This window comes from Budorcas taxicolor, chromosome 1 (assembly GCF_023091745.1).
Source record: "Budorcas taxicolor isolate Tak-1 chromosome 1, Takin1.1, whole genome shotgun sequence".
NCBI lineage: Eukaryota > Metazoa > Chordata > Mammalia > Artiodactyla > Bovidae > Budorcas > Budorcas taxicolor.
Window position 1 is genome coordinate 148,035,998 of NC_068910.1, and position 16,827 is coordinate 148,052,824.

The following is a 16,827-nucleotide window of genomic DNA, read 5'->3' on the forward strand; positions in this document are numbered from 1 at the left end:
TCTTTTTCCTATTTGGAACCAGTCTGTCGTTCCATGTCCAGTTCTAACTCTTGCTTCCTGACCTGCATACAGATATCTCAGGAGGCAGGTCAGGTGGTCTGGTATTCCCATCTCTTTCAGAATTTTCCACAGTTTATTGTGATCCACACAGTCAAAGGCTTTGGCATAGTCAATAAAGCAGAAATAGATGTTTTTCTGGAACTCTCTTGCTTTTTCCATGATCCAGCGGATGTTGGCAATTTGATCTCTGGTTCCTCTGCCTTTTCTAAAACCAGCTTGAACGTCAGGGAGTTCACGATTCACGTATTGCTGAAGGCTGGCTTGGAGAATTTTGAGCATTACTTTACTAGCATGTGAGATGAGTGCAATTGTGTGGTAGTTTGAGCATTCTTTGGCATTGCCTTTCTTTGGAATAGGAATGAAAACTGACCTTTTCCAGTCCTGTGGCCACTGCTGAGTTTTCCAAATTTGCTGGCATATTGAGTGCAGCACTTTCACAGCATCATCTTTCAGGATTTGAAATAGCTCAATTGGAATTCCATCACCTCCACTAGCTTTGTTCGTAGTGATGCTTTCTAAGGCCCACTTGACTTCACATTTCAAGATGTCTGGTTCTAGATTAGTGATCATATCATCATGACTATCTGGGTCATGAAGATCTTTTTTGTACAGTTCTTCTGTGTATTCTTGCCACCTCTTCTTAATATCTTCTGCTTCTGTTAGGTCCATACCATTTCTGTCCTTTATCGAGCCCATCTTTGCATGAAATTTTCCCTTGGTATCTCTAATTTTCTTGAAGAGATCTCTAGTCTTTCCCATTCTGTTGTTTTCCTCTATTTCTTTGCATTGATTGCTGAAGAAGGCTTTCCTATCTCTTCTTGCAATTCTTTGGAACTCTGCATTTAGATGCCTATATCTTTCCCTTTCTCCTTTGCTTTTCGCCTCTCTTCTTTTCACAGCTATTTGTAAGGCCTCTCCAGACAGCCATTTTGCTTTTTTGCATTTCTTTTCCATGGGGATGGTCTTGATCCCTGTCTCCTGCACAATGTCACGAACCTCATTCCATAGTTCATCAGGCACTCTATCTATCAGATCTAGGCCCTTAAATCTATTTCTCACTTCCACTGTATAATCATAAGGGATTTGATTTAGGTCATACCTGAATGGTCTAGCGGTTTCCCCTACTTTCTTCAATTTAAGTCTGAATTTGGTAATAAGGAGTTCATGATCTGAGCCACAGTCAGCTCTTGGTCTTGTTTTTGTTGACTGTATAGAGCTTCTCCATCTTTGGCTGCATAGAATATAATCAGTCTGATTTAGGTGTTGACCATCTGGTGATGTCCATGTGTAGAGTCTTCTCCTGTGTTGTTGGAAGCAGGTGTTTGCTATGACCAGTGCATTAAGATGTGTAAATTTAGAATTTTTGTAGATATTGTTAAATTGTCTTCCAGAAAGTTTGTACCAATTTACAGTTCAACCAATAATGAATGACAGTGCCAATTTTCTACATCCTTGTTAACATTTTTTATTATCAATTACATTTTAATAGACTTGAATGTTTAAATTTACACTCTGAGTGAGATTGAATATATTTTCATCTATTTATTAGTTAAATGTATGTTTTTTAAAAATGAGCTGTTCCTATCCTTTGTTTTTCTATTGGTTGGTTGTCGCTTTCTTATTAATTTTTGGAGTTCTTATTGTATGAAAGTGTTCATCACTCAGCCGTGTCCGACTCTTTGCAACCCATGGTCTGTAGCCAGCCAGGCTCCTCTGTCTATGGGATTTCAAGAATACTGGAGTGGTTTGCCATTCCCTTCTCCAGGGGATCTTCCCAACCCAGGGATCAATCAAACCTGGGTTTCCTGCATTGCAGGCAGATTCTTTACCGTCTGAGCCACCAGCGAAGCTATTTGTATTGTAAATACTCTCTCTCAGATAGTGATTGTCTTTTAACTTTTTATACTTTAAATAGTAACTTTGGGAACGCATGTACACCCGTGGTGGATTCATGTCAATGTATGGCAAAACCAATACAGTATTGTAAAGTAAAACAAAGTAAAAATAAAAATTAAAAAATAAATAAATAAATAGTAACTTTCTTTTCTATATGATTCTAGGTTTCTTGTCATGCTTAGAAAGCCCCTCACCACCCCCAAGATCTTTAACATCTTCTATCATATATTCTCCAGTTACTTCCATAGCATTTACACTTAAATTTTAACTGTAATGTGAAATAGGGATCTAACTTAATATTTCTCTAAACAAATAGCCAGTTGTTCTAATGCCATTTTTTATAATCTCTATATGTTTTAGTCTGTTTCTGTACCTTGCTTTTAATTGATCAGTTTGTCTCATCTTACACTGGTAGCACATTATTTTTATTATCATAGCTTTTTGGTATTTTGATATTTATTTATTTTGATATTTGCCAGGGAAAGCTCTCTCACTCCTTCTTTTTCAAATGTTTCTTAGAAATGTTCCCAAATCTACTCTTCCAAATGAAGTTTAGAATGGTCACTTCACGTCCTGAAATCCATGAAAAGCCCTGAAGACACCCAACATAGAGGTTAACTTGGGGAGGACTGACATCTTTGCAATAACTTGTCTTCTCATCTGTGTACATGATATGCCTGCCCAGTTAATCAGATCTTCTTTTACATCCTGAAGTAAAAATTGTAGGTTTTCTCCTCCTTTTAATAATATTTGCATACACTTTTTTGAAAGTGTATAGTATTTTATAATTTTGGATACTACCTGAATGGGATCAATATCACAGTGTTTTGAATAGAGAACTCCAAAAGGTACACAATCCCACTCCCCAAGAATGGTTAAACTATACAAACAAAAAGCTCACAGAAGAGGAAGAAGCTCAATCTCCCTAGTAGCAGGGAAAAACCAAACTAGGACATCATTTTTCTCTTTCAGGATGTAAAGCAAAACAAACCAACCAAAAAAACCCTCCTGATATCTGCTGTGGGTGGGGTATGAGGAAAGGTCAACCAGGACAACTTTAAAGGCTCTTTGGCAGAACCTATGAAAATTAAGGTGGGCACGCCCCTGACCTAGGAATCCCACCTCGGGGTTCCACCCTTGAGAAACACTCATGACACAGAGCGTCACCAGTGATACTCAATTCCACACTAGTCTGAAAGTCTGAAAGTCTGAAAACTACATCTTTTAAGTATTAATAATTAGTAGTACTCTGTGCTGATGGGAAAAAGGAAATACAAAGTCATTAAAATATTTTGTTAAAATCACCAAAAAGTCAGTTCTCCTTTGTCTTGCTCTCTCTCCCTAACTGAAATTTGTATTTTCTGTTTATTGAGTTGTTTTGAAATTTTTTTTTTTACCAGCTCATCACTCTGTCGTGAGCATCTCATTCAGTTCCAACAGAAATAATTTCAAAGTAGAAGAAACCTCACTTATGTTTTTATATAGATCAGAGATATGAACCAAAGAATTTTCTAAGATTTCATGGTGATTTCTCCAGGCTTGTATTTGTTTAAATATTAATAAATAAGCAAACATAGAACTTCAGCTGCTTTCTATTTTGATGCTGGTCAAGGCCATACCGGGCTTTCCAGGTGGCTCAGTGATTAAGAATCCATTTGCAATGCTGGAGATGCAAGAGACATGGGTTAGATCCTTGGGTTGGGCAGTCCCCTGGAGTAGGAAATGGTAACCCACTCCAGGACACTTGCCTGGAGAATCACATGGACAGAGGAACCTGGTGGGCTGCAGTCCATGGGGTCGCAGAGTCAGATATGACTGAGTGACTGAGCACATAAGGAAGGCCCTACTATCCCACCCACAATCGTCCAACCTCACCTGTCCTGCCTGACCTCTTGCTCCTCGGCCATACAAGCACTGAGTGCAGGCTCCTGCTGGCGCCCACTCGCCTAGGCAGACCTGGGTACCACTTCCCTGAAGCCTTATCTGGACTTAGCTCATGTAGCCTCTTCTCCGAACTCTCGCAGCACAGAGGTGACACATGGCACAGCCTTACACTGTGTCTCCCTGTTTCCCTGTGTTGGTTCTGTCTCCCCAACCACACCGCACACATCTTCATGAATTTTTTTGCCTGGCGGGGTGGAGTGAGGGTTGGTGTTGGTTTGGGGAGGTAACACTTACGGGCTTGTGGGAAATTATGGGAGAAGCTGTACTTGTTACACATCCGGTGGTTTCTTAAATGCTGTATATGTCTTTCAGGTGGTAAAGAAACACAGCATGATGTTTGGAAATACAATTCTTCAATAAACAAATGGATTCAAATTGAGTATTTGAACATAGGCCGCTGGAGACACAAGATGGTGGTGCTGGGGGGCAAGGTCTACGTGCTTGGAGGTTTCGATGGCTTGCAGAGAATCAACAACGTGGAGACCTACGACCCTTTCCACAACTGCTGGTCAGAGGTATAGATTATTTCTATGAGTGATGCTGTATGGTTGCTTCAAAACTTAAAAAAAAAGAAAGGTATCTTCCAACATAGGTATATGGCTTTCTGATCTTTCTCCTCCCACTGAGAATATTTTTGGTGCTACCATCGATTCAGCATTTCTGGTCAGATCACAGAAATGACCTTCTTCCAGGTGGGGGAACTCTGTGTGGGTACCTGTCCTATCCTGGCCAGTACCACAGATGTGGAGTGCAGGCTTGATCCTATCTTGGTCTGTATGTCTTGGTCTAGAACCTCTGTCTCCTAGGACACCATCTGCCCTTGACTTCTCCACACTGGGCACACGGGGATCCCTTGACCACACTGTTGAAACCCAGAGTCATCTGGTCAGCCCTTATTCATGTGCCTATAATGATGAACCATGTGTACGTCTCCATATAAGACTTTAGCAATACAATCTCAGGTACCTAACATACTCAAGAAAAGGCAAAGCTTTGTTCATCAATGGGCATAAAGTTTCAATTATGTAAAATGAACCAGCTCTGGAGATCTGCCTATAGATAACACCTGGAACCCTTATACCAGCAATTCTTCCTAACTATAAGTGCTAAGGACAATGCCTGGGACATAGTAGGCACTCAGTAAATATTTTTTGAATGAAGGAGCACATGAATAAATATGAATATACATTTTTGAGAAAGCAATCTCCTCCAACATTGGCTGGTTTCATCTCGTATACACTTATTGCTGTTTACACCCCACCTCCGCTGAGAGCTGGACTCTCAGGGAGAAATAGACTAGAAACCAGAGCCAGGAGGGAGGGTGGGAAATGTATGCTTTGATCGTCTCTGTATCTCAAGGGAGTCAAGCCCACAGGCCTTGTGATTTTAGGCTAAGGATGCTCGGCCTTGTGTTCCCTGACTCCTGGCCGGTGTCCTGTGAACCACCGCAACAATCTGGGCAGTGTGACTGAGAGCTTCTCCTGGTGCCCCTGTGCCCCTGCAGGCTGCGCCCCTCCTGATCCACGTCAGTTCCTTCGCAGCTACCAGTCATAAGAAGAAGCTCTATGTGATTGGGGGAGGACCCAATGGGAAACTGGCGACGGACAAGACTCAGTGTTACGATCCTTCAACTAATAAATGGAATTTAAAGTCGGCCATGCCAGTAGAGGCTAAATGCATCAATGCAGTGAGTTTCCGGGACCGTATCTATGTAGTTGGTAAGTGAGCAAATGGCATGATGTGGGTGGGGTTGAAAAGGAAAAGAAGATGGGATTGGTCCAGGCCTTGGTGGAATTTATCTTTCAGTCCCGGAGACAGAAATAGCCCACATTTAGGAGACGCGCAGAGCAGATAGACAATGGGGCCCTGGGAAGGGGAAAGCCAGAAGTTGCTATGGGAACAAAGTGTGTTGTAAGCATTAGCAATTGCACAGAAATTTAATATGCACAGTATAAGTGCCCAGTAAATGGCAGCTACCATTATTTCTTACCTTGTGTTCATGGGAATTTTATTCTCCCACTTGCTTGAGGGCTCTAAAAGGTTGCATTTCGCAGGAAGGAGAGCCTGACCAGCCAGACCACAGTGGGCATGTAATTGTTAAGGATGATAGATCTCAACCCTGACTACTCATTATGGAGTTTTTTACAAAAACATGGGTACCTGGGGCTTGTCCAGACCAATGTCAGAATGAGGAGGATACTGGCCACAGTGCCAGGTGTTTTTAACGTGAAGGTGATTTTAAAGTACAGCCAGGGTTGAGAACTACCGATTAAGGAAATAACAAAAATAAATAACTTCAGCAAGTAAGCGCTAACCAGAGAAGGCTTCTTGAATGCAAAATATGGGAACAGATTAAGGCAAAAATCCCTTTTTTCCCTTGCTTCAGGTTTCCTGTGTTTTTCTGGTCAGACTCATGACTCTGCCTCAAAGGTCTGATCTCAAGATGGGTTACTAGAGCTGGTGTTCCCTGTCATGCTCAGTTTAGAGATGCCCCCACTTTTAGTCACTGTCATATATATCAATACTTCTATGTACCAGGCTTTCCGTCAGGTGCTTTATGTGTCTGATCCCTCTGTTTTCTCATAACCACCATGGTCTTGGTGTTCCTGGTTACAGATCCCGAAGTGGCAGAGCCGGGTTTATGAGCCAGGCCTGCCTGATGCACCACCTGGTATTTCCTCCAGGAAGCAGTCTTAGGGTACATTTTAGCAGTCACTGGAAGTCAGGCGTCCTTTAGAACCTGATAAGCACCCGGCTGCAAAGTTTCAAGGGCTGTGACCTATTTCCAGCATGAGACTTCCCGCCCCTCGTTACCCATTCTGGCTTTCTTGAGAGCCATGAATTTGCTCTTTCTTTTGGCAAGGTGGTAGACTTTACCTAACCAGTAGTAGTTTAGTAGTTAATGGGGAAGAAAACCAGAAAAACAGTGAAACGCTCACGGTGTTTCCTCTTCAGGAGGGGCCATGAGAGCGCTGTACGCCTACAGCCCCCTGGAGGACAGCTGGTGCCTGGTGACCCAGCTCAGCCACGAGAGGGCCAGCTGCGGCATCGCGCCCTGCAACAACCGGCTCTACATCACTGGGGGGCGAGACGAGAAGAACGAGGTCATCGCCACGGTGCTGTGCTGGGACCCCGAGGCCCAGAAACTGACGGAGGAATGCGTCCTGCCCCGGGGAGTGTCCCACCACGGCAGCGTCACCATCAGGAAGTCGTACACCCATATTCGGAGGATCGTGCCTGGAGCTGTGTCGGTCTGATCCCGGGTGCGCCGAGGGCGGAGTCACGCGGAGAGGCCGCCTCCCTCAGCCCTGCCCCTCGATCCTGCTTCGGACACCAGCGGGGCTGGACCGGGGGCTCACCGCGGCGCCCCCTGGAGGCTCCTCGGAAGTCACAGCTTTGGGACACTTGCGACCAGCCAGGAATGTTTGCGAGACCTACCTCAGGAGGAAAGAAGAGTACTTAACATGGAGAAGGAAATGGCAACCCACTCCAGTACTCTTGCCTGGAAAATTCCATGGACGAAGGAGCCTAGTCCATGAACGAGTGGGACACGACTGAGCGACTACACTTAACATGTAAGATACACCTGCCCCTGCCAGGTTCTATACCAGGCGCTTTTGTACACCAATGCTTTTTACTGTCCTAATGACCTGATTACTGGATATTAAAACTCCCATTTGACAGGTGAGGAAACCGAGCTTAAGAGAGGCTAAGTGCTTGTCCTAGGTCAGTCAGATTCTAAGTAGCTAAACCAGTAGTTTAAACCCAGGTCTTTCCATCTCGAAGTCAGCGTAGGTTCTGTCTGGCCGTCTATCCCAGAGCAGGAAAACACAAAGCAAAACAGCTCATCTTTTGGTCTGACAGGTTAGCTGAAGGATTCACTCAGCAAAGCAGGGAAATAAAGGGTTTTTTCTTCTTCTTTCTTCTTCTTTTCCTTGTATTTAAACCACATGGGATCTTTGGTGTGGTAACCTTGGGCCTGTTGTCAAGAGTGTATCATAGGTTGTTCCATCTGACAGTTCTGGGGAGATGGGTCTGGGAAGACCTACTTGCTCTGGAACATGTAAAAAACTTTTGTCTTCCTCATCAAAAACCTCTATCTTTTATGATCACAGGAGGCCCACTGTAGCCTGGAACTGTCACTGCCAGACAGAATTGTATTTTCAGCACAGCCCAGTGCCCTAGCCTTTTAATGTCCAACAGTTATATTACAATGTAGAAAAGATTTTTCCAGAGAGTCAGAATACTGTTTTGTTTCTTGTTTGTTTGTTTTATGTAAACATTCTTACACTGCTGGCCTCTGAGGAAGGACTGGCTCTTGACAGTATACATTCTAATTTTTAGACAGTGATTTGGGTCCATGTCCCTGTGACTCCACCTGCCTGGAAGCTTCATTTTCAGGATCCTTTTAATCCCTCCTATTTGGTTTTTGGATCAGGTTGGCGCAGTTTTGACTTAAAGAACAGAGTCTGTTCTTTACTGTCAGAGATAGAGCTTTCAAATGAGCTCACTGGAAATTCATTCTAATCCCGGAGTTGGGGAAACAGATTAAGATATCCTATTTCAGATGCTGTACTTAAAAAGCAACAATAATGGTAACAACATAGTAACTACATTACCTAATGTCCTTTATTTTCATCATATGATTTCAAATCTCTTTATAGAGTTTTATTTCATGTCAGATGTGCCATTTTGTGCTTGTACATCAGCAGTTTGGGAAGACAGAGGTATTAGAGTTGATAGTGAATTTAACTTTCATAGAAAAGTTTGGTTAGAAGAAGCTACAGCTCAAAGCAGATAAAACAGACTTGGAAAATTACAACTGAAAATTCTATTTATGCATAGATCATTGAGGATAAATATAAATGCATGTTGATGTTTGAGAAGCTCTGTGTCTTAGAGTCAGGTATGACACTTTAGCTCCCTGCTGTGAAAATTGAGGTGGGAAAATACAAACATATTTGTGGAAATTTAGAACACATACCTCATTTACCCATGAATACTGATAACCTTAATGAAGCTCTCAACTGAAACAATTTAAACTACTTCAATTCAGCAAACATTCCTGGAAATTGTTATGTTTGGCAAGCCTTGGGGACTCCAAAAAGCAAGACAAATTTCCACTCTAGAAACATTCAATAAGCAGGTAAATGGGCCACTTGTCAATATTATAATTTTTCTTTTCATCAAGCTAGAGAAAAGGAGATGTACACGAAGTTATGAGGTTGCATTCAGGTCTTTCTTGCCTGTCCAAGTGATCTCCTTGGGAAGCTGTGCTCTTAGATCAATGATACAGCCATTGTTTACATGTTTGTCTTTCCTTGGGATTACCTTCAGAAACCACTTATGAGCTCTGGGAGGAATCAGTTGTATTTCAAAGACAATTTCAGAAAGAAATTTCAAAGAAGTTCAATGACAGCGTCATGGGCAACACAGAGAGCCTCCTCTCAGAAAGAATGTGTTCCTTGTCCTGGTTGTCCTTTGATGAGAGCAATTGGCAAATTTTGAGCCCAAATTTTCAACAGGTCAAACTTATGCTGGGAAACTGAGGATTTAGGATCTCTGTGTTATGAACCTGGCTGTCAATAATGGGTTGGCAGACAGATACACCTACTAAGAAGATCCAGATTTCCACACTTGAAGCTGTCAGTCTGTAACTTTTAGGGATATAAAAAAAGTTCAAGTCATTTTGGGGAAACTCTGTATCATCAGGATTTAAATTTCTAGGCCCTTGCTAGGGATGGAAGCTCTTAAAATCTAATTTCCGTTCTTAGATGAAAAAACAAAAACCTAGTTCACAGGAAATTAACTGTCATAAGCCATACTGCCAGCAGGGGGACGAGGCAGGTTGATGCCAGGTGAGTCAGAGACAAAAGGCCCTAGGACTCAGACAGAATGTCCTGGCACAGCCTACTGGATCTTGAGTCAGGTCCCATGAGTGGATAGAGAACCCTTGACTGGAAGGAGGAGGATGAGGTAGGAGGAGGAGGAAGTCAGGTTTGGACACAAGTCTAGAAAATGATGCCAGGGTCCCTGGAGTTTGGGAGCATGACTCCATTCTCAAGAAGGGGGAGAGGAGCATAAGGAACCCACTGCTTAGAAGTGAGGCAAAGTTAGAGCAGGACTAGCAGTAAGACCTGTTTGCTGTGGGGCCTCTGGGCTGCTTGGCTAGGTCTCTTTACCTTGCTGGACCAAGAGAAAGAGGCCCAGAGGCTCTGATGAGGTGGAATCTGTCAGACAGGTTAAAGGGCCCCAGTTGCCAAGACTGATCTGAAATGGGTAGGGAGCTAAGCTCACCCAAACATCAACAGATAAATATTCTGTTCTTAGCTTTCATCACATTCTACATGCATTGGCCTCAGGAAACACCCACACCCACACACACACAGAGCTCTTGAACTCAAAGAAGCTGTGCTCTCAGGGAAGTGCAAATATTTTGCTTATAGCTGTGAAAATAGAGCTTTGCTATTTATGAAAGTCCTTGAGGTACTGTTGTTATTTACTTATCCTACTTGATTTTGAAAAAGAAAAATACTCAGTAAAATTTTCAAAGTGGGTAAACACCACTGGAATTTCTTATGTAAAGTCCTAACTTGGGATTGCAAAAGCCTTTTTCTCCTTAGTATCTGATCTGGGTGTTGTATGAGATCTCCTCATTTGAGGAGTCAACTTTCATGGAAATCTGTAAATATCTCAAACATGGCTACTGCAAAACTAATTTTGACAGGTCAGATTTTCATATTTTTAGATAAAAATATTAACAAAATCCTTAGTTAACCAAATCCTTCAAGCATTTTGGTTACATGAAGTTGTATTTTTTTTTTTTTTTTTTTTTTTAGTGATCAAACTAAAGATACCATTTATGGGTAAAAATCAAATAAAGTTTTTATTTATTCAGTATGTATGGAGTGTGAATGGAGTAAATAAGAATATTTTATATACAATTACTAGCTGAATTTTTTTTTTTTGGTTGATATGAATAAGCGGTATCTGAATAGAAATTAATTTAGGAGGGGAGATTTGGAATGTTTCAGTTGATTCCAGGGGGCTTAGATAAACTCACATGCTAAAATTAATCAGATTTGGTTTACAGAATGGCAAAAGTAGACAGCTTTTCCCTCCCTAGTGCCTCATTGCCTCTGGGAGCCAGTGTTTACCAATCTGTGTGAGTTTACGAACTATGTGACTCTCATCCTGTCTGATTTGAAGCCTTCCTGCAGGAGGCCTCCCTCTAGGTTTCTGGTCTAACTTCTCAGCCCTGCCTCCACCAATATCTCTGTGTAGTCTCCGAAGATTTAACCAACCTTTGTGCTTCTCAAAAATGAGAACGTGAAACTGGGAATATGAACCAGAGAGCTGTGACTCTCGAGCACTGGAAAACTTGTCATCATTTAGTTTTGGATTTCAATACAAAGATGCTATGCAATCGGAAAGGAAAACCTGGGGCTTTAAAGAAATGTGCAGCTGCATGAATGGCATTAGACCATTCTTTCTGAGCCTCCTTAGAGAGAGAAGTTCTCACTTCTCAGTCTTATGGATTCTGAGTGGAAAACCTTGGGAAACACAGTCCCATTCCATGGGTTGTACATGTTCTGGAGTCAATCCTGGGCCATGGATCCAAGAGGCAGTTCACCAGCTGAAAGTCAAAATGGGATTTTGACCATAACTTCACCACCGAACCCTCCAATTTTTCTACTGATCTAATTGGTAATCTGATGCCTGGGCAGCTTGGCCAGGGCCTGGCATCTGCCCAGCTCTCTTTGCCTTGTCTTTCTGCTCCTGGTGCTCTGCTGGTATGTGACCTCTGATGGACCAGCCTCCTTTTCACTGGAGATGTGGGCTTTATGTAATATCTCAGTCCCCATCCCCTCTTCCAGTGGGCTCATGCCACATTTTCTCTTTCTGTATGCTGTCACATTCAAGACTCTTGGTGATGGGGACGAATTTGGGTCAGGTCTCGCCCACCCCCAGACTGCCCAGGCTGCCTGATTACTAATCACTCTGGTTTTCACTTCCACATTTGTTTCTGACACCTGGGGATTTTCCTTTTCTTCTTACCTGCTCAGCTTTCTCCTTTGTTATTGATTCCTGAATGACATTTATGACCTTGATAGCCATGCATGCCCCATCCCTGATAGTCTGCCCAGTGGGTCACAAGTCACACCAAGTCACACTTGAAAAATACAAGGGTGGAGGGTGCAGGACTGGGCAAAGACAGAGCGGGGAATGGAGGTTGCAAACCTTAGTTTAACACTTGCAGCAGAAACCAGAGGGAAAAACCTGACTGCACAAAGAAACCCATGAGTCTGACCTTAGACAAACAGAATTTTTGTGGGTGAAATTCTATTCTTTCACAATAAAAAATAGTAATAGGAGCATTTATTGAGTAATTTCCCAGAAATATGGATGAGTCATAAATAGTTTGGGGACAGTGACAAGTTTGTCTAGGTAGAAATGCTGGATTTTTAATTATCAAACTGCATCCTAGTAGAATGTTACATTCCCAGAAAAGGTCACTATAGGAGCCTGAAAGAAAAACAATACATTACACATTGTTCTAACTGAGACTTAGACATTAGTAAGGAGTGAGTCTTTGTGAAACTGTGCAACAAATATTGATTGAGTAATTACTTTGTGCCAGGCAGGATTCTAGGTACTAGGGCTCCGCATCCAGGAACAAAACAAAAGTCCCTGCTCTCATGAGCTAACATTCCAGTGGAGAATGTTATAAAAACAAACAAGTATATAATACAATGTCAAGTAATAATAGATGCTTGAAAAGGAGTAAAGCAGGGTTTGGGGCATGCATGGTTAGATAACATCACCGACTCAATGGACATGAATTTGAGCAAACTCCAGGAAATAGTGATTGTCAGGGAAATCTGGCCATGCTGCAGTCCTTGGGGTCGCAAAGAGTTGGACATGACTTAGAGACTAAGCAACAACAAGGTAGGCATGCTACTTTAAACAGGGTGAATAGATGCTCTTTTTGATAAAGTAACTTGAGTGAAAAGAATATCTGGGGAAGCATATTACAGGTAGAAGGAATAGCCAATGCAAGGGCCCTAAGGCAGGAGGCTCAGTGTATTCAAAGGGCAGTAAGAAGGTCTTGGTGACTGGAGTGAATTCTGAGTGATGGTAAGAGGTCTCAAGGTCACTGTAAGAACTTTGCCTGTGATCAGAGGAAGATGGTAGGGCATAAGACAAGTTCAGAAATGACACAGATTCACAAATGTTACATACCCAAGCTGTTGCAAATTCAAGTTTGTTACATTCACAGTGGTAATTAGTAGTTAGTGACTGCTGAAAGCAACTATTTTGTGAACCCAGGAAACATTGCATTGTGTGTGCGTGTGCTCAGTGTGTGTGTGCGTGCTCAGTTGTGTCCGGCTCTTTGTGACCCCATGGACTGTAGCCCTCCAGGCTCCTCTGTCCATGAGGATTCTCTGCTGTTTCCTTCTCCAGGGGATCTTGCCGACGCAGGGATCAAACTCACGTCTCTGCGTCTCCTGCATTGACAGGCAGATTCTTTACCATTGCACCACTTGGGAAGCCCTGTTGAGATTTCTCCAAATCCTTGGTCTTTCTGACCTTGCCCTGTGTGCTCTCATCATGGTGGGCTGGGGGCTGACTTTCCCAACTGCTTGGTCACATGAGCCCAGGGGGCTTCGGGGAGAACCTCTCAGATAATTATCTACATTCCCTGTGTAAATGGAAATAGTAACACTCAGACACATGGGTATCTGGTGAAAATGAGACCATCAGTGATGATATTGGTGGGTGGTAAAGCAGGATAAAAGCCAGAACCTTTAAAGTCAGTGACCTATAGGAAGCCTAGATGATTTTCTAAAACCTCTTATATCTTGAAATAATGTGGATTGAGATTCAGAGCAATATAAAACCAATAAAAATCCTTGGTGGTTAAGTGCAAACCAACAAGGCATTTTAAAAAATCTAGGTAAAACGTGTGGCAGTTCAGATGGGAACTAGAAATTAGGTTCTAGCAGTGCTATTTCTGGATGATTTTGGAGAATATGTCATCCCAGATGGTGGTTGGAATTTTCACTAGGAACCAAGACTGGAGACATGATGGGTTAGACTAGGCTGCAGCATTGTCACCAACTTCCCTGATTCCACAGGAAGGTTGCAATAGGGGCTGTTTCTCTGCTGGTCTTTGCATCTAGGGCACCTTGCACAGAGCCAGCGCACATATGAACACTCAAGGAATGTTGCTGCTTCATCGCCTGCCAGGAATAATGTATAGGGTGGGGGAAGGGGTTCCTGGGAAGCTGCCACCCAACTATTACCACACCATATTGGTCACTTCCTGGACATTTCACACATCACAGTTTGAATGATAAAAACCATACTTATCTTTCTTCGGACTGTGCAACATTTTTAAAAATTGGCAACATTGGGCCCATATTTCTACATAACAACTGGTCAGCACAGAGTAGGGAAACTTCTCTTTTGAAAAGGGTTGAGTGGTCTAGTGATTGAAAAATCCACCTGCCAGTGCAGATGACATGAGTTCAATCCTTTCCAGGAACTAAGATCCCACCATGCTGTGGGGCAACTAAACCCATGTGCCACAACTACAGAGTCCATACCCTAGAGCCCATGAGCTACGACTACTGAAGCCCACACCTCCCAGAGTCTGTGCTCTGCAAGAGGAGAAGCCACCTGCAATGAGAAGACCACTCACTGCAAGAAAGCTGCTGCTGCTAAGTCACTTCAGTTGTGTTCAACTCTGTGCGACCCCATAGACGGCAGCCCACCAGGCTCCCCCGTCCCTGGGATTCTCCAGGCAAGAGTACTGGAGTGGGTTGCCATTGCCTTCTCTTCACTGCAGGGAAGAGTAGCCCCCAATTGTGGCAACTAGAGAAAGCCCACACAGCAGTGAAGAGCCCGAACACCACAACAAAGATCCAGTGCAGCCAAAAACCAATCAATCAATAAATAGAAAGGGGCTGTGCTCTCCAGTTGGCCAGACTCCACTGACTTGATTGGCCCCAAAGGCATTTGAGCTTGCAGCCTCTGTGTACACTCTTGTTTAGTCCTTGCAAAGAGCTCTATGAAGTAAATTGATGCTCCGTGGATGAGAAAACTGAGGTGAGGCTCCCAGATGTTGAGTACCTTCCCAGCATCAGGCCAGGACACTGTCTGTGGTCTCTTTAGCTGGTGTTGCTTCTGCTCTGCCCACTACTGCTGCAGTTATGACAAGGGACCCATGTAACTCCATGCTTCTAGGATTTAAGCATTTTCTGTCTGCATCTCACAATTCTAGAGTCACTCTGAAAAATCTAGAAATAATATATTACTAGCTCACTGTGTGATCTGCGCAAAGCCAGAGATTTTTGACAGAAAAAGCAACAATGAGATGTCGTTTTTCCTCTAAGTTGACCTCCAGCCTTAACAGACTCTACAGGAGATAAGACTGCACTTTCAAAGGCTCCACATGAGGCAAAAGATGACAAGTTCCTTACTTACATTTTGGTGATGAGGCAGAGCCAAGGACTCTCAAAGGTTTATTTTCCTTAAAAAGTAATGTCTAGTTTGAACTGCCAAGCCCCATCACTCTGTTCTGTCCCCCCAGTTCTCTACCAGACTTCTCTCATAATGAGCTCTTAGAGGGATTGTGCCCTGTTCTATCTCAAAGTCATCAAGTCTAAGACAGTAAAAACTGTAAGACAAATCTTTATCTTAGTTGGCTTTAACAAAGGAAAGATGGAATCATGCCTTAATGATAGGCATTCATATTGTATGAGTCCAGTCACACCAACTTTCTTTGCTTTAAAATTTCTTTTCTCCATCCTCAGAAATTGGGCCATGTGCCTACTCTTCATCCGCATTCCTTAGCATAATATTCGTGACCTTTACATATCATCTTAGTGACAAGGTCTCTTATAGCATCATTTACTTAGGTGTCCTACAGCACTTGTTTTTGCTTTGCAAAATATGAGATTGTGGTCATTCTTCCTCTAATGAATATCTATTTCACTAATATAAAATTTATGTCCCACGGCTCTGTTTCCTTGCTTTTCTGTACAGATAACTTTTCATTTCAATGCCAAATAGTAGCATTATCATGAAAGGCCTTATTGAGGTAAAATGGGCATACGATAAACTGCACATACTTAAAAGGTACCATTTGATAAGTTTGACATAATGTATACAACTGTGAGGGCTTCACAGATGTATCTGCTCAGTGGTAAAGAATCTGCGTGCGGTGCAGGAGACCCGGGTTCAGTCCCTGGATTGGGAAGATGCCCTGGAGCGGGGAATGGCAACCCAATCCAGTCTTATTGCCTGGAGAATCCCATGGACAAGAGGGGCCTGGGTGGCTATGGTCCATGGGGTCTCAAAGAATTGGACACAACTGAAGTGACTAAGCAGCAGCAGCAGCATACATCTGTGAAACCATCATCACAAACAAGGCGTTAATAATGAAACTACCGACCTCAAAGTTTCTCCTGCCCCGCGGTAATCTCTGCCTCTCAACCATCCTGTTCCTCCACCACCTTGTACAGGCAACCAATGACCTGCTTTCTGTTAGTATAGAGCAATTTGCCTTTTCTAGAACTTTATATAAATGGAATCATACAGCAGATATTGTGTTTTCGCCTGGCTTCTTTCACTCAGAAGTTATTGAGAATTCATCATTGGTGCATTGACACATTCATTCCTTTAAAAATAGTTTTATTGTGATGTTATTTACATGCCATAAAATTCACCTGATTTATTATAGAATTCAATGATTTTAAGTGTACTTACAGAGTTGTGCAAACTTCACCAAAATCTAATTGTAGAACATTTTCACCACCCCCCCAAAAAAATGCCCATTTACAGTCACTGCCATTTCCACCCAGCCCTAGGCAACTGCTAGTCTACTTTTTTCCTCTATAGGTTTGCCTTTTCTTGACATTT

The 16,827-nt window shown here is 42.7% G+C and overlaps 1 protein-coding gene across 1 annotated transcript in view; it reads left to right on the plus strand.

Annotated features, from left to right (window-relative positions):
* Positions 1-7,157, plus strand: part of KLHL6 (kelch like family member 6) — a 52,910-nt gene extending 45,753 nt beyond the window's left edge. Inside the window, exons 5-7 of the mRNA XM_052646661.1 lie at positions 4,213-4,415; positions 5,405-5,618; positions 6,856-7,157. Of these exons, the coding sequence (XP_052502621.1) occupies positions 4,213-4,415; positions 5,405-5,618; positions 6,856-7,157 (719 nt within the window). The remainder of the gene's footprint in view (positions 1-4,212; positions 4,416-5,404; positions 5,619-6,855) is intronic.
* The last annotated feature ends 9,670 nt before the right edge of the window (positions 7,158-16,827 follow it).